Raw genomic sequence first — 27,543 nt, forward strand, 5'->3', positions numbered from 1 at the left:
ATCTCAAATGTGTCAGCCCACTGCCTCATGTCAAATGTTCCTGATCATATGTAGATAACATTTTACATAAGACAAAGGACATGGTGTCCAAAATAGGAGACCCCTTGCCCTGAAACACTTCCCGTAACCTGTGTTTTTTCAATTCGAGAATGTTTGGTTTCTCCAGCGGTCACTTGGTGAGACACATTTAAAAAAATAATTGTGTACAAGAATGAAATTGAATGTTTTATTCACAATTTATACACTTTCAGATCACCATCATGGACACTCATTTACAGTGGGCACCAGCAGTGCCCCACTGTCCAGTGCCAACATGACAGTTTTACCCTTAAAACAACCAGTAAACATTGCACCCACTATCTAACCAGATGGTGCATACAAAATGTCTGTCTTAAGCACTCAGTAAAATAGCGTGTGATGTAATAATCATACACAGGTAAGCAGTCTGCAGGCATGTACTTAAGTAATAGTTATTGGGAAGTGAAGCCTCTGTCCGAGATGCAATGGGCAAGATCAGTTATGCAAACCATTAAGAAGTCCTCACTCCTCTCATCAACAAACCTCTACTGGGTTAATGCCATTTGATTGACAGCACATGGTAGTTAAGTAGGCTAATGACCCCCATCTTTATGAGGCAGACAGTGGGGGAGAAGGAACATAACCTGTAAACAAGTGAGAACAGATGGGTGATATTATCGTGGTGGCATGTACAGTACAGTATGTTCATGTTTATCAGCATAATCCATCCGGTGTCATCATTCACTTTCAGCAATACATCTCTTATATACAAACAACTCTTCAATATATTTACCCTTCTGTAGTTCCATAGGTACCAATAGCTATTGTGGGATAAAAAATGATAATATTGAAACAATATATTATGCATAACTGTTAAACAACTAAAGACCTGAGACCTACAGTAAGAATAGAATTTGGCTTCAAATAGCAGTTCTCCACTTTAAGGTTTGACCACTACAATAGCCTAAAAAATATCTTGATTAACATGCCGTGTTAGTTTACTCAACATGATACTCTGCATTATTGTTAATAAATTAATGAACTAAGGAATGTTATAGTCTCCTGACATTTCTGTTCAGGTTCATGTGATATTCCACCTGTTATGCACTGATATGAGATATTTCCTCATATCTTACAAAATGGTGGTCATCAGTCAAAATGCTATGGTTAAACAGGTCTAACAGTCATCTGTCAGTATGCCTCAGCAAGGATAACAACCTCTGTCTGTCTTCTAATGTTGCAAACATACAAAAGTCATGCTATTTTGTAATTGTCCTTATATTATTCAAGCACAAACATATAGGCCTACGATCTACGACCTTCAAGTCTGTTTCTACACCGAGGTTGTGTTTCAAACATCTCTCCTCATCTGTTAGTAAAACATCATTCAACTATGAGAAGAAATGGCAATGTTCTTGTAACAGCTCTACATGACCTTCAAAATACCTTTTCAGTTGCTTTTTACAAAACACAGAAGAAGTACAAAAGGTTTGAGAGTACACAGCCCTCTGAATTGTTTTTGTGTCTGCAGTTTGAACTCAGCCTCGGCTCAGACTAATGTAAACACAGGCACAACAGACAGCTGTGTGTGGTGAAGTACGAAGGTCAACCGACACTGTCTCAGATGTACACCTTCCTTATTGTTCCCCAGGGAAAATCAAAGGAAGAGTTGATGACAACACCTTGTGTAGTGTCTGAGGGGGTCCTATTGGACACTGGATATCCAGAAGAGGTTGTGACTGGGCAGGAGGATGTTGTCAGTAAATAGATCCGTGGAGATAGAGGAAGAGAGGGCCAGGTGAACACATACAAAAGACACCAGCTTCTTGTTAGGGGCTGCTTCTGCCAGTAAGGACATTTTTTCTGAGCTTTGTCTTGTTCAAGGGGTGGGAAGTGGATGGGGTCCTAAAAATAGATGAAATATAATTCAACACGGAGTAATAATGCACTGATGTAAAATAATCTACATGGATAGCCAATAACGTGGAATATTAATACATGGATAGCCAATAACGTTGTATATTTCTACATGGATAGCCAATAACGTGGTATGTTTCTACATGGATAGCCAATAACGTGGTATATTAATACATGGATAGCCAATAACGTGGTACGTTTCTACATGGATAGCCAATAACGTGGTATGTTTCTACATGGATAGCCAATAACGTGGTATATTAATACATGGATAGCCAATAACGTGGTATGTTTCTACATGGATAGCCAATAACGTGGTACGTTTCTACATGGATAGCCAATAACGTGGTATGTTTCTACATGGATAGCCAATAACGTGGTATATTAATACATGGATAGCCAATAACGTGGTATGTTTCTACATGGATAGCCAATAACGTGGTATGTTTCTACATGGATAGCCAATAACGTTGTATATTTCTACATGGATAGCCAATAACGTGGTATATTAATACATGGATAGCCAATAACGTTGTATATTTCTACATGGATAGCCAATAACGTGGTATATTAATACATGGATAGCCAATAACGTTGTATATTTCTACATGGATAGCCAATAACGTGGTATATTAATACATGGATAGCCAATAACGTTGTATATTTCTACACGGATAGCCAATAACGTGGTATATTAATACATGGATAGCCAATAACGTGGTGTGTTTCTACATGGATAGCCAATAACGTGGTATGTTTCTACACGGATAGCCAATAACGTGGTATATTAATACATGGATAGCAAATAACGTGGTATGTTTCTACATGGATAGCCAATAACGTGGTATATTAATACATGGATGGCCAATAACGTGGTATATTAATACATGGATAGCCAATAACGTGGTATGTTTCTACATGGATAGCCAATAACGTGGTATATTAATACATGGATGGCCAATAACGTGGTATATTAATACATGGATGGCCAATAACGTGGTATGTTTCTACACGGATAGCCAATAACGTGGTATGTTTCTACATGGATAGCCAATAACGTGGTATGTTTCTACATGGATAGCCAATAACGTGGTATATTAATACATGGATAGCCAATAACGTGGTATATTAATACATGGATAGCCAATAACGTGGTATATTTCTACATGGATAGCCAATAACGTGGTATATTAATACATGGATAGCCAATAACGTGGTATATTTCTACACGGATAGCCAATAACGTGGTATGTTTCTCCATGGATAGCCAATAACGTGGTATGTTTCTGCACGGATAGCCAATAACGTGGTATATTTCTACACGGATAGCCAATAACGTGGTATATTTCTACATGGATAGCCAATAACGTGGTATGTTTCTCCACGGATAGCCAATAACGTGGAATATTTCTACACGGATAGCCAATAACGTGGTATATTTCTACATGGATAGCCAATAACGTGGTATGTTTCTGCACGGATAGCCAATAACGTGGGATATTTCTACACGGATAGCCAATAACGTGGTATATTTCTACATGGATAGCCAATAACGTGGTATGTTTCTCCACGGATAGCCAATAACGTGGAATATTTCTACACGGATAGCCAATAATATGGTATATTTATACATGGATAGCCAATAACGTGGTATATTTCTATGCTAAAAGTGATCGTAGAAAAGACTAACAGTATATAAAACATATAGTGGAAACGTACAATCTAGTGTTTCAGTTCCAGTTTCCGATGGCCCTGTAGAAGAGAAGATACTGTATCAGAAAATATTTACATTTAATTGCATCAGATTTAATTGGATAATTCAGAAGCTTATTGCTTTTGCCATTGCGAGACTCAAGGGAGAAATGAAAGCAATGAAATGTGAGTTTTTAAATGAGAGAAGTGAGACTTTGTCTTAAACTGTATAAGTGAATAGGAATAGCAAACACACACAGCGGGTCTGGTCTACAGTAAATTTACAAGTGGTTAGACACAAATACCATCAAACCATATGTGGTTTAAGGTTTATAAGTGATTCCAAAAACAGCAATCCACACCGTTTAGACTTTCTGCAAAGTCAGTGAAGCAGACATGCAAGCTCTAAAACAAGCTGTGAAGAGGGGGTAGCATAAGAAAAATAAAGAATAAAAAAATGATAGTGTCAGGCAAAGGATGAGACAAGAGAGAAGAGACTGTGGAAGCTCTGGAGTTTTTTCAGAGTGGCAATACTATGCAGACAACCAGCAGGTTATGGCATGAAGAGAGAACAAGGCAGGGAGGATAATGCTGAGGAGGTGGATGGAGAGACGTCGTCCCAGTGATCAGTGGTTCTCAGTACCTTTCTGGAGCCGGTCAAAAAGCCCGGCCTTCTCTCACCAGTCGATATGCCTAGGGGGAGCTGAGGCCCTTGGGAACCTAGTCATAGTGTCATAGGCAGGGATGCTAGAGGCACAGGGGTACAGAGATGGGGGACAACATCAATAGCAGGAAAAGGGAACATTCGAGGGTCGACCATTTTGTAAGGCCCTGCCTCTTGCTTCCAGGTCCTTCACTTGACGAGAGCACCGGGGCAGGCGTTTCCCAACACACAGAGAGCAGAACCACTCCATTGACACTTGCTGAGGGCTTGAGGCCAACCAGGGATGGCATGATGCATGCAGTCACCATACACATGCTGCATATGCACTGAACTAGAGGAATAATAACCACTCTATCCAAAATGATTTTCTATTGACTTTTAGAGACAAGCCAACCATGGTGAATTGCTGATTAATAGGTCGGTTGTAATACGACAAGCCAACCATGGTGAATTGCTGATTATTGAGTTGGTTGTAATAAGACAAGCCAACCATGGTGAATTGGTGATTATTGAGTTGGTTGTAATAAGACAAGCCAACCATGGTGAATTGCTGATTATTGAGTTGGTTGTAATAAGACAAGCCAACCATGGTGAATTGGTGATTATTGGGTCGGTTGTAATAAGACAAGCCAACCATGGTGAATTGCTGATTGTTGGGTCGGTTGTAATAAGACAAGCCAACCATGGTGAATTGCTGATTGTTGGGTCGGTTGTAATAAGACAAGCCAACCATGGTGAATTGCTGATTGTTGGGTCGGTTGTAATAAGACAAGCCAACCATGGTGAATTGCTGATTATTGGGTCGGTTGTAATAAGACAAGCCTACCATGGTGAATTGCTGATTATTGGGTCGGTTGTAATAAGACAAGCCTACCATGGTGAATTGGTGATTATTGGGTCAGTTGTAATAAGACAAACCCTAGGTGGCAGGTTGGTTATTGTTCTTTTCCCTTTTCAGTCATTCTGTGGAGATGCTCTCTGTGTCTGGACACTGTTATAGTTTAAACATTTTGGCTGTCCAAAGAGATGTCTTTTGTACATTTCAATGAAAACCATGCCGTTAGAGGTTGTTAGAAGAAGTTAGTCACATGAGCAGTTGTCTCAGTACCACATAAAAGCAGACATGCTTGCCTCTCTTTTAGCCTCTCTTTGAGCAAAAGGATCACGTGTACATTCACAGCAGTTTGCCCAATTCTAAAGAAGACAAGACATGCAAGGAATTTTATGTCACTTGATCAAGTCATCATGCACAGAGCATGCAGTGGGTAAGTTAGTAATGCTCCAAAGGTCATGCCGAACCCAAAACACACAAGCCGTAAACAGTGGCCTAGCTACCTTGCTCACAACCTCCCAATGCTGGAGCCGCAACAAAGCAGAAAGAGTCCAGCTGACCTCCAGATGTGTCTGAGGGGCTAGCCAAACCCCTAGGGCATGCAGTGTCCCATCCACCTTATTGAACCATCCCACTGAGTGACTGACTGCCCCCAGGCCAACATGCTGCCCCTGCCCCCATCCCTCCCTGAAACATGCCATGCAAATTGATTATTTCCGTAGGCCTGCTTTGTATTTAGTTTACCTTGTCATTACAGGGTTTTGGATACCTTGTAAACACTCATTATGATAACCATTATTACCAATTTCCATACTGAAACAAAACATTGCATAAAAAAACATGAGGTAAGAGACATGGCATGCTATCAACCCTCGGCAATAAAAGTATTTTCTCTAAATAGGAGTAGGATTCTAGACGTAAACAAATGTTTCCATATAGAAAGTTGTGAATGTATAAACCACAGCATTTTATCTTACATCTTAACTTACAAAAACAGAGGTGGAATTTTGCTTTTGTAAGATAATGGTTGTAAGAGCCCTTAATGATCAACAAGGGTCATTTCTTCAAGATAGCACACAAAGGAAATCCAAATGATCCACCAAGAGATGCATTTCATAGCAAAAACATAAAACCAGCACCATGAAATCTATGTACAAAATCCACAGAAAAGCGCAGATGTACCAATGAGATATACTGGAAGGAGAAAGGAGAGGTAAAATGGGTAAAATGAATCTTACGTTTTCATGGGAATTGTCTCAATGCTACAAAGATACAAAAAAGCAAAAATGTTAATGAGATGCTCGGTAATAGAAATGCACTAGAAGGTTTTGGACACAATAGTACTGATCAGGTGACATCGATACACGTCGTTGATCAAGACACTTGGTGACTTGTCTATGGCATTTATTCACTACTGTAAGTGCCTGGGCGAGGCGAGGGCGACTGAAGGATGCATAAAACAACATGAATAGCATTCCACAACTCTTAATACGCTGTTTGTTTTCTTACAGTGCAAAGTGCTTGACAGAGAGAAATTAAATGAAAAATAAGGATGAAGAATATGGAAATAGTAGGAATGGTTATCACAAAGTAAAATGCCAAGTTCCAGAAACAGATGAACTGCAAGGGAAAAGAGAGCGAGACAAAGAGAGAGAATGAAGCAGTAGAAAGAGTTAAGTTACTGTAACTTGCTACTCCTATTAATACTACTTACTACTAAGTTACTACTATGTACTACTAAGTTACGACGGTAAAGTAATAGACAGAAGAGGGGGGAAAGATAGTAAACAAGAAAGAAAGGAGTAGCTAGCACCACAGCACAGAAGCAATTCTATAACCTCGTTTTTAACTTGTCGGTTGTGGGACTGAATCAAATTGTGTTAATTACCACTGACTCCTCCCCATTTCAGTCTCTTTAACACGTATAATAAGGGTCTTAAAAGGCTGTGTTTGCCCTTGATTATTTTCGAGGCGGGGCGCAAAAGCCTCAAATCAACTGTATGGCCTCTTTAACCAAATAGGCGTGGGGAAAGTGATAGGTGTGGTGGGCCATTGGCAGGGAAGAAGGCTGTAATAAGGATCCCCATACATCAACCTAATCACTGGGTTGCACTACAAATTAACAGCAGGGAACTTCCAAACCTCAGCTACAGTGGAAGTCGGAAGTTTACATACACTTAGGTTGGAGTAATTAAAACTTGTTTTTCAACCACTCCACACATTTCTTGTTAACAAACTATAGTTTTGGCAAGTCGGTTAGGACATCTACTTTGTGCGTGACACAGATAATTTTTCCAACAATTGTTTACAGACAGATTATTTCACTTATAATTCACTGTATCACAATTCCAGTGGGTCAGAAGTTTACATAAACTAAGTTGACTGTGCCTTTAAACAGCTTGGGAAATTCCAGAAAATGATGTCATGGCTTTAGAAGCTTCTGATAGGCTAATTTACATAATTTGAGTCAATTGGAGGTGTACCTGTGGATGTATTTCAAGGCCTACCTTCAAACTCAGTTCCTCTTTGCTTGACATCATGGGAAAATCAAAAGAAATCAGCCAAGACCTCAGAAAGAAATTGTGGACCTCCACAAGTCTGGTTCATCCTTGGGAGCAATTTCCAAATGCCTGAAGGTACCACGTTCATCTGTACAAACAATAGTACGTAAGTATAAACACCATGGGACCACGCAGCCGTCATACCGCTCAGGAAGAAGACGCGTTCTGTTTCCTAGAGATGAACGAACTTTGGTGTGAAAAGTGCAAATCAATCCCAGAACAACAGCAAAAGACCTTGTGAAGATGCTGGAGGAAACAGGTACAAAAGTATCTACAGTATGTCCACAGTAAAACGAGTCCTATATCGACATAACCTGAAAGGCCGCTCAGCAAGGAAGCCACTGCTCCAAAACCGCCATAAAAAAGCCAGACTACGGTTTGCAACTGCACATGGGGACAAAGATCGTACTTTTTGAGAAAAGTCCTCTGGTCTGATGAAACAAAAATAGAACTGTTTGGCCATAATGACCTTCGTTATGTTTGGAGGAAAAAGGGGGAGGCTTACAAGCCGAAGAACACCATCCCAAACGTAAAGCATGGGGGTGGCAGCATCATGTTGTGGGGGTGCTTTGTTGCAGGAGGGACTGGTGCACTTCACAAAATAGATGGCATCATGAGAAAGCAAAATGATGTGCATATATTGAAGCAACATCTCAAGACATCAGTCAGGAAGTTAAAGCTTGTTCGCAAATGGGTCTTCCAAATGGACAATGACCCCAAGCATACTTCCAAAGTTGTGGCAAAATGGCTTAAGGACAACAAAGTCAAGGTATTGGAGTGGCCATCACAAAGCCCTGACCTCAATCCTATTGAACATTTCTTGGCAGAACTTAAAAGGCGTTTGAGAGCAATGAGGCCTACAAACCTGACTCAGTTACACCAGCTCTGTCAGGAGGAATGGGCCAACATTCACCCAACTTATTGTGGGAAGCTTGTGGAAGGCTACCCAAAACGTTTCACCCAAGTTAAACAATTTAAAGGCAATGCTACCAAATACTAATTGAGTGTATGTAAACTTCTGACCCACCGGGAATGTGATGAAATAAATAAAAGCTGAAATAAATCATTCTCTCTACGATTATTCGGACATTTCACATTCTTAAAATAAAGTGGTGATCCTAACTGACCTAAGACAGGGAATGTTTTACTAGGATTAAATGTCAGGAATTGTGAAAAACTGAGTTTAAATGTATTTGGCTAAGGTGTATGTACATTTCTGACATCAACTGTATAGTTGAATTAAGAGGATGATCCAATGGTTCTTTCCAGATACAAAGAAACTGTTTGTGATAGCATAATATTAAAAGTGGAGTAGAGATACTCACTCATCGTAAACATCCTCTGTGTCCATTCTACGGTAAAACTTTGCCAGTTTTACTGACAGGATGATGCTAGGAAGGAGGAACAGGGCACAGCAGCCTAGGCCAAACCAGAATGTGTTCTGAGGAACACAGAAAACAGAGATAATGCTGTGTCAGTGGATCCGATATCCAGGCATAAAGCAGCCCTGTGTTCACTTCATGTTGTCTTTAGATTTACCCCCACCAAAACGTTGAGTAAATTATCAAGACATATGGTATACTGGTTTATGAAATAAAGTATAGCAGTGGTTAGGTAGAACAAAATATTAAACACATGAATAATTGAATATTTCATTACTGGGTAACTTTTCAACACTGGAGCCTTAGGTATGACGTATAGCACCATACACTGCCTACACTTCTCAGCCCTGTAGATTCATAAAGGACTTTCCATCATTTTGGACATCCATGTCTGCAGAGTGTGTATCTGTGTGTGACTGTGCATGTTTGTGTAGAGGGGGCAGTTTAGCCAGCTCTAAATGAGAAAACCACTGAGTCATAAAGTCATCATAGCTATGACATAACAGCGCATAACAGCCTCATAGTCTGTTTTAGAGAATGGACACTGTCATGATACATTTGGCTCCCCTCCAATCCCACTGATAGTCAAAGCGTCACAGCTTTGCTCTGTTTCCATGTTAGGTAACCAGCTCCATTCCTCCATACTTACCAGATACACTGTGCTGTTGTGGAATGACTAGAAGCACTAACTCTTTCCTGTGTTCCTGTACCTTTGTTCCGGGACACTAGTAAAATTACCCACTGAGCTTTAACAAGCGCTTTGGTCAATGCTGAGTGTCCAGAAACATCCTGTTCCCAGTCCAAGTCAATTAGCTGGCGCTGGAACCTATGGAGTCCCTAAGTGGCTATTTGTTCCACTTCATTAGTGGAGGCAGAGATGCTTCCTGCCATTGGGAGTGTGTTAGTAACAAGGCCCCATGCCGACCGGACAGATGTCGGGATTATGTAAGGCTGGTTTTATTTCCTTCTCCTCTCTTTCTCTGTTTCTCGCTCCCCATCTCTGCAGCACTCTGTAGGGTGCCCCACTGTGAGCTGCCAGGTCTAACTAGCTCTCACTGATCATGTGCTGGATTTCGAGGCCTGACTTGTACGTTCTAAATCAGGCGAGGTTGGGGGTAATGGTGTGTAGGTGTGTGTGATTGGAGGGGGTGAAGTGTGTAGGTGTGATTTGAGGGGGTGGGGTGTGTGTGATTGGAGGGGGGTGAAGTGTTTAGCTGTGTGTGATTGGAGGGGAGTGAGTAGCCAAAGTACTGTAGCCATCTTTTGCCTTAAAGTAGCCATCTTTTGCCTTGATGACAGCTTTGCACACTCTTGGCATTCTCACAACCAGCTTCATGAGGTAATTACCTGTAATGCATTTAAATTAACAGGTGTGCCTTGTTAAAATTTTATTTGTGGAATTTCTTTCCTTCTTAATGCATTTGTGCCAATCAGTTGTGTTGTGACTAGGTAAGGGTGGTATACAGAAGATAGCCCTATTTGGTAAAAGACCAAGTCCATTGTGACCCGATTCAGGAAACGAGGCGTATGTCGCAAGTCACGAATTCACAGGAGAGCCTTTTGAACGTCATTTATTTTTTAAATCAAAATGCGTTTTTGGGCAGAAATGCCTTCTCAAACGTGAACTTTCATGTGCCTTAATATCAAACTTGTATGTCATCTGTAAATACAAATACAATTGTTAAATTACGAGCCTAGTTGGCTTAGCCACAGAAAAAGTGAGCAACCTTCCCGCTAGCCGTGATTGGCTGAGATAATGAGTGGGCTGGACATGCTGAGAGATGAGTTTGGATTGGTCGGTGTTGTATCTTGTGTCTATAAAATGAGAGCAAGTTTTTTTTCTAAAGATATTATGTTAGCCATGGAGAACTGCAAATATGTTGCTACTGCTCTCAATAACATTGCTGCCCTGAATTTATCAGGCTCTATCGACAAAGGTCAGTGGGAAAAAGTTGTGATGGACTACTTTCTAGACGATGATCGTGCCATGCAATGCTGACTCTCTCATTTCATAGCACGTTTTGAAATCAGTGGAACACAACGGGCCAAACAAGCTGTGCAAACTAAACGGAAACAACACATGATGTCTTATGAAAGGGGTTGCAGTCTGCCGTGAAGCTTTCATCCATGTACACAGGTAAGAATCTTGCTACAGATTCAGATATTATACGTTACTAATTTTGTCAGAAAGTTGTTTTCATTGCAAGCTTAAGCTTGCTGTTAGTTAGCTAATGTTAGCTGAGGTTAGGTGGCTGGCTTGCTAGCTAACATTAACTTATGTGTATGAAGTGTGTGTAACATTAGTGATGTTTTCTCAGAATGCCATTTCGCATTGCTAGTTATAGCCTAATGTTAGCTAGCTAACATTGAACTTATTGCTTAACTTTAGCTAGCTATGACAATCGGTTTGTATTGCTAGTTAAAGCTTGCTGTTAGCTAGCCAGCTGACATTAGATGGCTGGCTCGTTACGGTAGCTAACATTACCTGTATGAACTGTGTGTAGTGATGATATCTCAGAATGCCATTTTGCATCTATTGTATAATAATGCTAAAATATTTGTATCTGGAATTTGTCTTTCAGCATTAATCAGTACAGCATTTCTTCAACTACAGAGTTGGGAAAACACGTGTGGACCTGAATTGTGATAACTGCAGTGGCCAAAACAAGAACAAGTTTGTGCTCTGGTATTGTGCCTGGTGGACCATGCACAAGCTCCACCACAATCTGGACCTTTCACCTCCTGATCACAGGCCACACCAAGTTTACCCCCGACTGGTGCTTCGGCCTCATCAAGCAGCGCTTCAGAAAGACCAGAGTGAACACTTTGTCTGAGATTGCTGGTGTTGTGAAGGACAGCACTGTGACAGAGGTCAACATCCCACAGCTAGTTGGACTGGAGGACGGTACGGTGTTGGTGGAAAGCTATGGCTGGCAACAACACCTGACTCCGTACTTCAGGTCGCTGCCACAGATCAAGCAGTATCAGCACTTCAGGTAAAAAATATTTTTCTTTGTATGAGGTTATTCTTATCTAAACTTGGGATGTCAATTGATGTTGTGCAGGGTTGCAATGTCTTCTGATTTTTTGTTATTTCCTGTTTTACAGCTTCGATGCTCTGGAGCCTGGTGGTGTTGTCGCCAAGGAGCGTTCAGATTGTCAGGACCAGGTTTCAGCTGCTGCGCAACGCTGACATCCTTCCTCCCATAGATGGTCTATCTGTAAAAGCACCACCTGGACTGGACACAGCTAGACAAACTCTTTTTGACAAGATCCGGGAGTTTCGAGACGAAGAGGCTATGGATATCACATGTCCTGCACCAAAGTAACGGGCAGGACAAAAACAGGCTCTCCGTATATAGACTTCCTTGTTCATGCGTGGTTTGTTTGGTCCAGTCATCAGCACTATCTGCAGTGCCTCTATTCACATGACTTTCTCCTAACACACACGCCATACGTTGCTCCTATTTTTTAATTTTTTTATCTTGCTGCTCAGCCATTTTACTCCTGATTGTATGCATATAACTACCTCGTCTATCACTGATATCGTTATTGTACATACTGTATATTTTATTTATAGACACTATCTATTTCTGATATTGCTACTATGCAAGTAACCATTTGGCTGTACAGTTTACACCTTCTGTAGAGACCATCCACTTAGCAAGACTTAGCAAAATATTGCTATATAAAATTAATATTGATATGTGTGGTCGTAACATGATTTTGTGACATACCACAACAATATCATGTGACCGTATCAAGTGTCCACCACTTAAATATATGGCGCATGCATCTGTTTATGTACTGTACATGTGCACCTCACTCAGGTTTCAACTCAGGTTGCATGGCCTTAACTTATGTATGGAATACTGTGTGATAAGTGCATGTGTAACAGTATATAAAGCATGCTAATGTACTGGTGTGAAGGCATTTGGGCAGTGATGTAAAGTACTTAAGTAAAAATACTTTAAAGTACTACTTAAGTAGTTTTTTGTGGTATCTGTACATTACTTAACTATTTATATTTTTGGCAACTTTTACTTCACTACATTCATAAAGAAAATAATGTACTTTTTACTCCATACATTTTCCTTGACACCCAAAAGTACTCGTTACATTTTGACAGGGAAATTGTCCAATTCAAACACTTATCAAGAGAACATCCCTGGTCATCCATACTGCCTCTGATCTGATTTGTAAATTATGTCTGAGTGTTGGAGTGTGCCCCTGGCTATCCATCAATAAAAAATAATACAATTGTGCCGTCTGGTTTGCTTAATATAAGGAAGTTGAAATGGTTTATACTTATACTTAAGTACATCGTGCCCCTGGCTATGCGTCAAATTATATATATTTTCATACAATTGTGCCGTCTGGTTTAATATAAGGAATTCAAAATGATTTATACTTTTACTGAAGTATGACAATTTAGTACTTTTTCCACCACTGGATGTGTCTGGGGGTTATAGCATTTCTTTCACATGACCCATCAATTTAGACAACTGTATATTTTTATCTGGACACTTTCTGTTTACCTGGAATTTTTCCTTATTGTGTACTACCACTTTTAGTCTTCAGCACATGACCTCATGTGAATCCTTAAAGAGATAGGTGGGGCTGGCTTAAGAGGGTGTGAACAATGCTGAATGGGTGTAGACAAAGGAGAGCTCTCTAGTACTGTAGGTACCAAAATATTCAAAGGCCCTTTTCTCAAAAGGGAGTTTACAAGTGTATCAACTTTGAAAGTAGAATTACGTTCCTATTGTTCCTCAAAAATGCTATGTATGACATACCATTTTGTAGCTCTGAGTCTCTACTTTTATCCAATGTAAAAAACTAAAATAAAAATGTTGCTACATAAGACTAAATCCAGGTGGTGAGTCACATATTATGGCAAGAACAGCTCAAAAAAGCACAGAGAAACAACAGTCCATCATTACTTTAAGGCATGAAGGTCAGTCAATTCGGAAAATGTCAAGGACTTTGAAAGTTTCTTCAAGTGCAGTCGCAAAAACCTTCTAGCGCTATGATGAAACTGGCTCTCATGAGGACCGCCACAGGAAAGGAAGACCCAGAGTTACCTCTGCTGCAGAGGATAAGTTCATTAGAGTTAACTGCACCTCAGATTGCAGCCCAAATAAATGCTTCACAGAGTTCAAGTAACAGACACATCTCAACATCAACTGTTCAGAGGAGACTACGTGAATTTTTTTATTTAATACATTTGTTTTATTCAACCTCCTGTTAGGGCTAGGGGGCAGTATTTACACGGCCGGATAAAAAACGTACCCGATTTAATCTGGTTATTACTACTGCCCAGAAACTAGAATATGCATATAATTATTGGCTTTGGATAGAAAACACCCTAAAGTTCCTAAAACTGTTTGAATGGTGTCTGTGAGTATAACAGAACTCATATGGCAGGCAAAAACCTGAGAAGATTCTGTACAGGAAGTGCCCTCTCTGACCATTCCTTGGGCTTCTTGACTCTTTTTATTGAAAACTTAGGATCTTTGCTGTAAGGTGACACTTCCTACGGCTCCCATAGGCTCTCAGAACCCGGAAAAAGCTGAATGACGTCTTTGCAGCCCATGGCTGAAAAACATTAGCGCCTTTGGTAAGTGGTCTATCAGAGGACAATGAGACTGAGGCGCGTGCACGAGGCGACCCCATGTTTTTATTTTCTCTCTCTTTGAGCTAAAACACAGATTCCCGGTCGGAATATTATCGCTTTTTTACGAGAAAAATGGCATAAAAATTTATTTTAAACAGCGGTTGACATGCTTCGAAGTACGGTAATGGAATATTTAGAATTTTTTTGGGCATGAAACGCGTCGGGCGCGTCACCCTTCAGATAGTGTCTTGAATGCACGAACAAAACAGAGGATATTTGAACATAACTATGGATTATTTTGAACCAACCCAACATTTGTTATTGAAGTAGAAGTCCTGGGAGTGCATTCTGACGAAGAACAGCAAAGGTAATAAGATTTTTCTTATAGTAAATCTGACTTTGGTGAGGGCTAAACTTGGTGGGTGTCTAAATAGCTAGCCCTGTGATGCCGGGCTATCTACTTAGAATATTGCAAAATGTGCTTTCACTGAAAAGCTATTTTAAAATCGGACATAGCGAGTGCATAGAGGAGTTCTGTATCTATAATTCTTTAAATAATTGTTATGTTTTTTGTGAACGTTTATCGTGAGTAATTTAGTAAATTCACCGGAAGTTTGCGGGGGGTATGCTAGTTCTGAACGTCACATGCTAATGTAAAAAGCAGGTTTTTGATATAAATATGAACTTGATTGAACAAAACATGCATGTATTGTATAACATAATGTCCTAGGGTTGTCATCTGATGAAGATCATCAAAGGTTAGTGCTGCATTTAGCTGTGGTTTGGGTTTATGTGACATTATATGCTAGCTTGAAAAATGGGTGTCTGATTATTTCTGGCTGGGTACTCTGCTGACATAATCTAATGTTTTGCTTTCGCTGTAAAGCCTTTTTGAAATCGGACAGTGTGGTTAGATTAACGAGAGTCTTGTCTTTAAAATGGTGTAAAATAGTCATATGTTTGAGAAATTGAAGTAATAGCATTTCTAAGGTATTTCAATAACGCGCCACAGGATTCCACTGGCTGTTACGTAGGTGGGACGATTTCGTCCCACCTTCCTAGAGAGGTTAACTAGGCAAGTCAGTTAAGAACAAATTATTATTTACAATGACGGCCTACCCCAGCCAAACCCTAACCTGGATGATGCTGGGCAAATTGTGTGCTGCCTTATGGGACTCCCAATCACGGCCGGTTGTGATACAGCCTGGAATCGAACCAGGGTCTATAGTGACACCTCTAGCATTGAGATGCAGTGCCTTAGACCGCTGCAACTAAGGCGCAAAGACATCACTACTAACGGACACCAATAATAAGAAGAGACTTGCTTGGGCCAAGAAACACGAGCAATGGACATTAGACCGGTGGGAATCTGTCCTTTGGTCTGATGAGTCCAAATGTGCGATTTTTGGTTCCAATCGCCGTGTCTTTGTGAGATGCAGAGTAGGTGAACGGATGATCTCCCCATGTTTGCTTCCCACCGTGAAGCATGGAGGAGGTGGTGTGATGGTGCTTTGCTGGTGACACTGTCTGTGATATATTTAGAATTCAAGGCACACTTAACCAGCATGGCTACCACAGCATTCCGCAGCGATACGCCATCCCATCTCTCGCCGACAGAGATGGCCGCCTCGCGTTCCTAGGAAACTATGCAGAATTGTGTTTTTTTTATGTGTTGATATTACTGCATTGTCGGAACTAGAAGCACAAGCATTTCGCTACACTCGCATTAACATCTGCTAACCGTGTATGTGACAAATAAAATTTGATTTGTGCTTAGTGGGACTATCATTTCTTCTTCAACAGGACAATGACCCAAAACACACCTCCAGGCTGTATAAGGGCTATTTGACCAAGAAGGAGAGTGATGGTGCTGCATCAGATGACCTGGTCTTCACAATCACCTGACCTCAACCCAATTGAGATGGTTTGGGATGAGTTGGACCGCAGAGTGAAGGAAAAGCAGCCAACGAATGCTCAGCGTATGTGGGAACTCCTTCAAGACTGTTCACCTGGAAAGCATCCAGGTGAAGCTGGTTGAGAGAATGGCCAAGAGTACGCAAAGCTGTCATCAAGGCAAAGGGTGGCTACTTTGAAGAATCTAAAATCTAAAATATATTTTGATTTAACACTTTTTTGGTTACTAAATGATTCCATATGTGTTATTTCATAGTTTTGATGTCTTCACTATTATTCTACAAAAAATAAAGAAACACCATTGAATGAGTAGGTGTGTCCAAACGTTTGACTGGTAGTGTATATCAAGCCATTAGGGGCCGCTAAAACCTGGGGCCCTCAGAAAGAATCCCGCCCTGTCTTCCGGACCTTGGGAGCTAGTGGGTTTTGGAGGTGAACACTGAGGGGGCTGTGTGAATCCATCCTGGTAGAATGCACATGGTTGTGTGAACATAGTGTTTCCGGTATAGTAACATGTGAGCCTTCTCCAGAGACCAACCCCCCCTCCAAGCAAGGCCCTTCCTGCATGCCTGCCTGTCTGTATACCAACCACCCAACTGACGTTTCAGGCATGTTTTCAAAGGACCCCTTATATTGCTTTTTTAGGCATGTTTTCAAAGGACCCCTTATATTGCGTTTTTAGTTACCAACGAGTCGACCAAGAAGCTGCAGGCTACGATCTCCACTGTGTCCACGATGTTGCTGAAGGGTTTGCAGGCTGCTACCTCCATGGTCAGCTGGGTAAACCATGCAGACAAAGGGCATCTGTTACAGTTACACCATTGGCGAACAATTATGAAAGTTGTCGGTTGGAATTTCTGGAAAATGAATGGATGTTATAGCTTTACACATGGATGATTGATGACTAAGTTGATTGCAAACAAGTCCGCAGAGCTGTTACTTTTGGCACAATTCAATAATGTTGTGAAAAGCAGTCTTTTCAAACAGTACAACAGTAATTTACCAGCACTCAGTACTGCTTTATCTAATTTCCTCCTTATGCTACAGGGTTCAAGGCTCAACAGGGGAAAACAAGGTTCAAGGCTCACAGAGGAAAACAAGGTTCAAGGCTCACAGGGGAAAACAAGGTTTAAGGGTCACAGGGGAAAACAAGGTTCAAGGGTCACAGGGGATACTAGGTTTAAGGCTCACAGGGGATACTAGGTTTAAGGCTCACAGGGGAAAACGAGGTTCAAGGGTCACAGGGAAGATTTTGGTTCAAGGCTCACAGGGAAAACAAGGTTCAAGGCCCAGAGGGGAAAAAACAAGGTTCTAAGCTTACAGAGGAAATTCCAAAGTTGGTTTCCATTTGTGTTCTTTCTATTTTTAGACCCCAAAGTCTTAACATTCTCAGAGAATGAGCAGTTGATAAGCTGTATGTCAACATAGTTTGGGAGCTAACACTAGTTTATCTTCTACGTCATAATTCTAATATAAGAACTATAATAGGCATTCAAAAACTGTTGGGAAACAAATACTTACGGAGGTCCTGACCCACTCTATGTATTGCCTGAAGTAACCAACAATGGTTTGCTTGTACTTTTCTGTTTCCTAATGGAGAAAGGGATAATATGTTACCTACTGTGTTTTATCCTAGCACTGAATTGTAAACAATGACTGGGAAGCCATCTTAGTCACCTGGATGACGACATGTGTTGCATTCTGGGAGATGAGATACTGGGCCGCTTCGATGGTCTTCAGCACATCAGTGATTTTGTTCTGGATAGGACACAGCATTAGAATGCTCAAGATGCTTTCATAACAGTCTATGGAGCTGTTACGTATTCTTTATTCAGTGTTTATGGATGCATTACGAATGCTTGATGTTGATTGAGACAGTGTGAACTGTTAGGGTAGATGGTTTGTAGGAGGCCCACTTACCGGCAGATCTGAGGCAGTCCTTTCGAGTAGTCTGATGCTCTGATTCAGCGTACTCTTTTAAGGGGAAATGCACAACACAAGTTAACACCCCAGAGATAAAAGGTCAGGGATTAGAGACAGTAATAACTCCTAAAACACACAACACTGAAACACAGGGGAGACTAGACAGGCACAAGCATCACCATGATGCTTGAAGATACGGTTCTAGTTTTATCACACACGGGGAAAGAAGAGCGGCATGGTTCCCACTGGGAGGAAAATGCTTCATATGAAACTACAACAACAACAATAACAATGGCTATTTCATGTGGATTTTGGTCATGAGGAATGTGTTGCAAAATACAGTACTAGACCAAAAGTATGTGGACACCTGCTCGTCGAACATCTCATTCCAAAATCATGGGCATTCATATGGAGTTGCTACTACAACAGCCTCCACTCTTCTGGGAAGGCTTTCCACTAGATGCTGGAACATTGCTGCGGGGACTTGCTTCAATTCAGCCACAAGAGCATTAGTGAGGTCGGGCACTGATGTTGGGTGATTAGGTCTGGCTCGCAGTCAGCATTCCAATTCATCCCAACGGTGTTCGATGTGGTTGAGGTCAGAGCTCTGAGCAGGCCAGTCAAGTTCTTCCACACTGATCTCAACAAACCATTTCTGTATGGACCTTCCCCAAACTGTTGCCACAAAGTTGGAAGCACAGAATCGTCTAGAATGTAATTGTATGCTGTAGCATTAAGATTTCCCTTCACGGGAACTAAGGGGCCTAGCCCAAACCATGAAAAACAGCACCAGAACATTATTCCTCCTCCACCAAACTTGACAGTTGGCACTATGTATTTCGGCAGGTAGCGTCATCCTGGCATCCGCCAAACCCGGATTCGTCCGTCGGACTGCCAGATGGTGAAGCGTGTTTCATCACTCCAGAGAAGGCGTTTCCACTGCTCCAGAGTCCAATGGCGGCGAGCTTCACACCCCTCCAGCCGACGTTTGGTATTGCGCATGGTGATCTTAGTTTTGTGTGGCTGCTCGGCCATGGAAACCCATTTCATGAAGCTCCCGACAAACAGTTATTGTGCTGATGTTGCTTCCAGAGGCAGTTTGAAACTCGGTAGTGAGTGTTTCAACTGAGGACAGGCTATTTTTATGCGCTACGCGCTTCAGCACTCGGCGCTCCTGTTCTGTGAGCTTGTGTGGCCTACCACACAACAACGTCTAGGAGCCGTTGGTGCTCCTAGATGTTTCCACTTCACAATAACAGCACTTACAGTTCACTGGGGCAGCTCTAGCAGGGCAGAAATGTAACGAACTGACTTGTTGGAAGGGGTATCCACATACAATATATGGAAAAAAGTATGTAGACACCACAAACCAATTTTTTCAATACTATTTGAACAAGTGTAGACAAGTGATGACCAATACGTGGAAAACATGACAAAGGATTAAATCCATGCTGGTATACATACATGGTAATTAGTCAGCACATGCACCAGATTTGAAGTTGTTACACCCTGACCATGGAGAGCCCTTGTTTCTCTATGGTGTTTAGGTCAGAGTGTGACTAGGGGGGTGTTCTAGTCAGTCTATTTCTATGTTGGTGAGTTATATGGTTCCCAATTAGAGGCAGCTGGTAGTTGTTGCCTCTAATTGGGGATCATATTTAGGAAGCCCTTTCTCTCACCTGCTTTGTGGGATATTGTTTTGTGTATGTGCTTGTTGCACCAGTTAGGTTGCGGTTCGTTGTTTATTTATTGTTTTGTGGAAGTTTCACTGTATATTAAAGATGTGGAACTCTAATCACGCTGCGCCTTGGTCTGTCTTTCCTCACGATCGTGACAGAAGTATAATTGCAGGATTAACAAATTACACAGACTAATCTATAAATCCTAAAGACCGATTTATTTTTTACATAGCCTGTAAAGGACCTAATCTTGCACTTTTTACAGTCATGTCATTCGGGTCTGAATCAACGTGGTGTACTAACGAATCTCTACCATGGCCTGAAAGAAAATGGAAGTTCATGGTAATGGTCAGGGCATGCCAGGGAAGCCCCTTGTATTCCAGGTACAAGGAACATGTATAACTAATTGTGGGCACCAATACTGTAATTTGATATCGATATCGTTTGATATCGATATTAGCAAGGCATAGGCTTTCATTTATTTGAAAATAAAAAGTCAATATGAGCTTTAAATGATGGGAGAATGGAGCAGAGCCCTCGACAGTACAGACGGACAAAGATACATTTTGGAGACACATGCTTACCCTCGCTCTAACATATTTCTTGGCAGCCATTAATTGAAGTAGGAAGAGTTAAAGGAGAAATATAGAAAGAAAAAGATAAGACAGCTCTCTAAAACTCAGCATTTCTACATGATATGAATGCAGTACTAGGAATGACTTGGAATATTTATGGGGATATTATGGTATTTTGGGTGAAACATATGTGTGCTACTGTGATGTGATGTGTATATATATACACACACATATACACAGTCGTGGCCAAAAGTTTTGAGAATGACACAAATATTAATTTTCACATAGTCTGCTGCCTCAGTTTGTATGATGGCAATTTGCATATACTCCATAATGTTATGAAGAGTGATCAGATGAATTGCAATTAATTGCAAAGTCCCTCTTTGCCATGCAAATGATCTGAATCCCCATCTCGTTAACACAGGTGTGAGTGTTGATGAGGACAAGGCTGGAGATCACTCTGTCATGCTGATTGAGTTCGAATAACAGACTGGAAGCTTCAAAAGGAGGGTGGTGCTTGGAATCATTGTTCCTCCTCATTCAACCATGGTTACCTGCAAGGAAACACGTGCCGTCATCATTGCTTTGCACAAAAAGGGCACAGGCAAGGATATTGCTGCCAGTAAGATTGCACCTAAATTATCCATTTATCAAGAACATCAAGGAGAGCAGTTCAATTATTGTGAAGGCTTCAAGGTGCCCAAGAAAGTCCAGCAAGCACCAGGACCGTCTCCTAAAGTTGATTCAGCTGCGGGATCGGGGCACCACCAGTACAGAGCAGCAGGCAAGTGTGAGTGCATCTGCACGCACAGTGAGGCGAAGACTTTTGGAGGATGGCCTGGTGTCAAGAAGGGCAGCAAAGAAGCCACTTCTCTCCAGGAAAAACATCAGGGACAGACTGATGTTCTGCAAAAGGTACAGGGATTGGACTGCTGAGGACCAGGGTAAAGTCATTTTCTCTGATTAATCCCCTTTCCAATTGTTTGGGGCATTCGGAAAAAAGCTTGTCCGGAGAAGACAAGGTGAGCGCTACCATCAGTCCTGTGTCATGCCAACAGTAAAGTATCCTGAGATCATTCATGTGTGGGGTTGCTTCTCAGCCAAGGGAGTGGGCTCACTCACAATTTTGCCTAAGAACACAGCCATGAATAAAGAATGGTACCAACACATCCTCCGAGAGCAACTTCTCCCAACCATCCAGGAACAGTTTGGGGACAAACAATGCCTTTTACAGCATGATGGAGCACCTTGCCATAAGGCAAAAGTGATCACTAAGTGGCTCGGGGAAAAAAACATCGATATTTTGGGTCCATGGCCAGGAAACTCCCCAGACTTTAATCCCATTGAGAACTTGTGGTCAATCCTCAAGAGGCGGGTGGACAAACAAAAACCCACAAATTCTGACAAACTCCAAGCATTGATTATGCAAGAATGGGCTGCCATCAGTCAGGATGTGGCCCAGAAGTTAATTGACAGCATGCCAGGGCGGATTGCAGAGGTCTTGAAAAAGAAGGGTCAACCCTGCAAATATTCACTTATTGCATCAACTTCATGTAATTGTCAATAAAAGCCTTTGACTCTTATGAAATGCTTGTAATTATACTTCAGTATTCCATAGTAACATCTGACAAAAATATCTAAAGACACTGAAGCAGCAAACTTTGTGAAAAGTTATATTTGTGTCATTCTCAAAACTTTTGGCCACAACTGTACACTACCGGTCAAAAGTTTTAGAACACCTACTCATTCAAGGGGTTTTCTTTATTTTTACTACTATCATCTAGAAACCAAAAAAGCGTTAAATCAAAATATATTTTATATTTGAGATTCTTCAAATAGCCACCCTTTGCCTTGATGACAGCTTTGCACACTCTTGGCATTCTCTCAACCAGCTTCATGAGGAATGCTTTTCCAACAGTCTTGAAGGAGTTCCCACATATGCTGAGCACTTGTTGGCTGCTTTTTCTTCACTCTGCGGTCTGACTCATCCCAAACCATCTCAATTGGGTTGAGGTCTGGGGATTGTGGATGCCAGGTCATCTGATGCAGCACTACATCACTCTCCTTCTTGGTCAAATAGCTGTGTGTTGGGTCATTGTCCCTTTGAAAAACAAATGATACCCCACTAAGCCCAAACCTGATGGGATGGCGTATCTTTGCAGAATGCTGTTCTAGCCATTCTGGTTAAATGTGCCTTGAATTCTAAATAAATCACAGACAGTGTAAGCATCCCCACACCATCACACCTCCTCCTCCATGCTTTACGGTGGGAAATACACATGCGGAGATCATCCGCTCACCTACTCTTCGTCTCACAAAGACATGGGGTTGGAACCAAAAATCTCCAATTTGGACTCCAGACCAAAGGACAAATATCCACTGGTCTAATATCCATTGCTCGTGTTTCTTGGCCCAAGCAAGTCTCTTATTATTGGTGTCCTTTAGTAGTAGTTTCTTTGCAGCAAATCGATCATGAAGGCCTGATTTCACATAGTCTCCTCGCAATTTCAGAGGCTGGGAATTCTAATGAACTAATTCTCTGCAGCAGTGGTAACTCTGGGTCTTCCAGTCCTGTGGCGGTCCTCACGAGAGCCAGTTTCACCATAGCGCTTGATGGTTTTTGCAATTGCACTTGAAATGTTCCATTTTAACTGACCTTCATGTCTTAAATTAATGATGTACTGTCGTTTCTCTTTGCTTATTTGAGCTGTTCTTGCCATAATATGGACTTTCTCATCAAATTGGGCTATCTTCTGTCTACTCCCCCTACCTTGTCACAACACAACTGATTGGCTCAAACGCATTAAGAATAAAATAAATTCCACAAATTAACTTTTAACAAGGCACACCTGTTAATTGAAATGCATTCCAGGTGACTACCTCATGAAGCTGGTTGAGAGAATGCCAAGAGTGTGCAAAGCTGTCATCAAGGCAAAGGGTGGCTATTTGAAAAAACTCAAATATAAAATAGATTTTGATTTGTTGAACACTTTTTTGGTTACTACATGATTCCATGTGTTATTTCATAGTTTCGAAGAACCCTTGAATGAGTAGGTGTTCTAAAACGTTTGACCGGTAGTGTATGTATATACAGTATGTCTTTTAAGGAGCCAAATACAGGTGCGAGGTATAGCTAAAGATATGATTGGTTTGCCCTGGTGAATGTATACATATGCATATATAGTGCCTTCGGAAAGTATTGAGACCCCTTGACTTTTTCCACATTTTGTTACGTTACAGCCATGTTGTAAAATGTATTAAATAAAAATCTACAAACAATACCCTATATAATGACAAAGTGAAAATAGGTTTTTAGAAATGTTTGCAAATGTATTAAAAATGTAAAACAGAAATACCTTATTTACTTAAGTATTCAGATCCTTTGCTACGAGAGTCAAAATTGAGCTCAAATGCATCCTGTTTCCATTGATCCTCCTTGAGTTGTTTCTACAACTTAAATGGAGTCCACCTGTGGTAAGTTCAATTGATTGGACATGATTTGGAAAGGCACACACCTGTCTATATAAGGTCCCACAGTTGACAGAGCATGTGAGAGAAAAAAACCAAGCCATGAGGTCGAAGGAATTGTCCATAGAGCGCCGAGACAGTATTGTGTCGAGGCACAGATCTTGGGAAGGGTACCAAAAAATGTCTGCAGCATTGAAGGTCTCCAAGAACACTGTGGCCTCCATCATTCTTAATTGGAAAAAGTTTGGAACCACCAAGACTCTTCGTCGAGATGGCCGCCCGGCCAAACTGAGCAATCGGGGGAGAAGGGCCTTGGTCAGGGAGGTGACCAAGAACCCAATGGTCACTCTGACAGGGCTCTAGAGTTCTGCTGTGGAGATGGGAGAACCTTCCAGAAGGACAATCATCTTTACAGCACTCCATCAATCAGGACTTTATGGTAGAGTGGCCAGACGGAAGCCACTCCTCAGTAAAAGGCACATGACCGCCCGCTTGGAGTTTGCCAAAAGGACCCTAAAGGACTCTCAGACCATGAGAAACAAGATTCTCTCGTCTGATAAAACCAAGATTGAACTCTTTGGCCTGAATGCCAAGCGTCACGTCTGGAGGAAACCTGGCACCATCCCTACGGTGAAGCATGGTGGTGGCAGCATCATGCTGTGGGGATGTTTTTCAGTGGCAGGGACTGGGAGACTAGTCAGGATTGAGGGAAAGATGAACGGAGCAAAGTACAGAGAGATCCTTGATGAAAACCTGCTCCAGAGCACTCAGGATGTCAGACTGGGGAGAAGGTTCACCTTCCAACAGGACAACGACCCTAAGCACACAGTCAAGACAACGCAGGACTGGCTTCAGGACAAGTCTCTGAATGTCCTTGTGTGGCCCAGCCAGAGCCAGAGCCCGAACTTGAACCCGATCGAACATCTCTGGGAAAGACCTGAAAATAGCTGTGCAGCAACGCTCCCCATCCAACCTGACAGAGCTTGAGAGGATCTACAGAGATTGGGAGAAACTCCCCAAATATAGATGTGCCAAGCTTGTAGCGTCGTACTGAGTAAAGGGTCTGAATAGTTATGTAAATTTGATATTAAAGTTTGTGCAAACATTTCTAAAAACCTGTTTTTGCTTTGTCATTATGGGGCATTGTGTTTAGATTGATGATATTTTTTTATATCCATTTTAGAATACGGCTGTAACTTAACAAAATATGGAAAAACTCAAGGGGTCTGAATACTTTCCAAATGCACTGTATGTCAGATATGTTGCACTTGGTTTGGTTTGCCTGGCACAATGCAACCAATGGAGTTACTCTCCTGTAGGTTATCTCTCCAGGAATAAGGTTGGAGAGCCCTGGTCTAGCTCTATATTCTAGAGGCTTTGAGTGAGAGATGAAAGCTTCACTGAGGTTGCATCGATGTCTGGCAATGACGTGCCAAATTCCTCCCGCATGTAAAGTTCAGAGAACACACACACACACACAAGCATGTATGTACACATTTGTACACACACACACACACTTAGAATAAAGGGTTATCTTATGAGGTCAGCTGAAGAGCCCTTTTAGGTTCTAGATATAGCACCTTTTCTTCTAAGAGGGTAGAGCATGGCCATGGCCATTTCTGCCAGTCGGGTGAAGCTGAGCACTGAGGGGCCCAGACATGGATGTTAACCTAAAAAAGAATGATTGAAGATAGTTGATTACCATGGCCTGCTCCATAGGGATGACCAGTTGACTGTGGATCTGACGGAGACTGTTGGCGTGGCCCTTCAGAGAGGTCTGGAGGGGCCCTTTAGGCTAAGGACACACACATAGACAGAGGTTCAGACACACATACAAAGAGGTAATACTCATTATTAATTTGGGAGGGTGCTAATTTGTGTCCTACTACACACTTGTGGGTGTTCCTTGTACAAGTGTGTCACAGAAATGTGTTTATTGCATATCCAAACTGCCCCTGAGACACCCGCAGGGAGTGGGGTCACTACCAGTGTCACCATTGTCCAGAGTCCCTGGACATACATTCATGTACAGAATGTATACATTTACAAATATTTAGAGCAATGTGCAATCTGTGTAAAACTCTATAGTACACAGGCCTACACACAGCAAACCACTTAGTATAAGAGACTTAATCCCTTAATCAATGAATGTAATGCAGTATAAAAACTACATATTGAACCCATAGAATTACATGTAGAATCAAGTAATTTATATTATCTATATATGGGTGAACCATTATCAGTGTCCACCGTGTGTGTTCTCAATGCCAACAGAACATGGGGCACCAGGACAGATGGGCACCAGATGAATACTAGAGGGGCACAGGCAGGGGCACATATCACCCCACAGAAGACCACTTTAAACTGGCTCCACTGCCTCCGAGCCCATGGCAAGTGGTGGAGGACCCAGAGTTGGCCCAACATTTTGGGTCATGAATGGGGAGCTTGTGTGAGCTTCCAACCCCTAAAAGCAAGGCAGAACATTAAAAAATGATTTCAGAGACTGCTTCAGTGTGTGTTTGTGTGTGTGTGTCGAATGCAAACCGCCGCAAGGCTATGCAGTTGATGAAGACACGAGGAGCTTTCACACAGTTTTAAATCTGAACTCCCATTCCATTGGCTCCCTGTCTTGGATCGTGGTGTAAATAAAGCTTCAATCTACTGGTACACTGAGAAAACATTGTGTGGTTGGTTGGAGCCGTGTTGTTTTTTCAGTATGAGGTTTTTATTGGACGGTTGGTCGTATGTTGTTCTCACCATTAGGTCCGTCTGTGCCTCAAGCTCATTGGTGTACGACAGTAAGTCCACCTGAGTCACCCCTTTGTTGACCTGCAAATGAACAGAAATAGGATTATAATGTATTATGATGGTGTTATAATGCATTACAAGACTTCTCATAAGCATGTATGAACCCCCTTCGGTCTTTTCATCTTATAATAACAGTTGTGCAACTGTGCACATAGAGACATAACAACAGTAACCTTTATAAGCCTTATAATATCACACTATAAAGGCTCATAGAGGCTTATAACAAGTCATAAAACATTATAGTTGTCGGTTTTAAGTAAAGAGTTATACAAGCTGCAGTAAGAGGCCATAAGACAATCATGTTCCTCAGAAAACTTCATGTTCTCCCCCATTCAACAGATTCTGATAAAGAAGATGTACAGTTGATGTCGGAAGTTTACATACACTTAGGTTGGAGTCATTCAAACTCGTTTTTCAACCACTCCACAAATTTCTTGTTAACAAACTATAGTTTTGGCAAGTCGGTTAGGACATCTACTTTGTGCATGACACA

At 41.5% G+C, this 27,543-nt stretch overlaps 1 protein-coding gene across 10 annotated transcripts in view; it reads right to left on the reverse strand.

Moving 5' to 3' along the window:
* Positions 1-212: 212 nt before the first annotated feature.
* The window catches only part of LOC106604539 (prominin-1-A), a 111,546-nt gene continuing 84,215 nt past the window's right edge, over positions 213-27,543 (reverse strand). For 2 of the 10 annotated variants that reach the window (XM_014199271.2, XM_014199268.2), the window contains 13 exons: positions 27,000-27,071; positions 25,945-26,037; positions 20,784-20,801; positions 18,518-18,571; positions 18,275-18,355; positions 18,119-18,187; positions 17,284-17,373; positions 9,010-9,125; positions 6,362-6,385; positions 5,868-5,936; positions 4,271-4,374; positions 3,655-3,687; positions 213-1,923 (listed from right to left, as the gene is read on the reverse strand). In XM_014199271.2, the coding sequence (XP_014054746.1) occupies positions 4,305-4,374; positions 5,868-5,936; positions 6,362-6,385; positions 9,010-9,125; positions 17,284-17,373; positions 18,119-18,187; positions 18,275-18,355; positions 18,518-18,571; positions 20,784-20,801; positions 25,945-26,037; positions 27,000-27,071 (756 nt within the window). In that variant the 3' untranslated portion in view covers positions 213-1,923; positions 3,655-3,687; positions 4,271-4,304. Of the gene's footprint in view, positions 1,924-3,654; positions 3,688-4,270; positions 4,375-5,867; positions 5,937-6,361; positions 6,386-6,409; positions 6,744-9,009; positions 9,126-17,283; positions 17,374-18,118; positions 18,188-18,274; positions 18,356-18,517; positions 18,572-20,783; positions 20,802-25,944; positions 26,038-26,999; positions 27,072-27,543 lie in introns of those variants that run through there. The other 8 variants (XM_014199275.2, XM_014199273.2, XM_014199272.2 and 5 more) reach the window with 6 other exon arrangements.

The sequence above is a fragment of the Salmo salar genome, chromosome ssa05 (assembly GCF_905237065.1).
Source record: "Salmo salar chromosome ssa05, Ssal_v3.1, whole genome shotgun sequence".
NCBI lineage: Eukaryota > Metazoa > Chordata > Actinopteri > Salmoniformes > Salmonidae > Salmo > Salmo salar.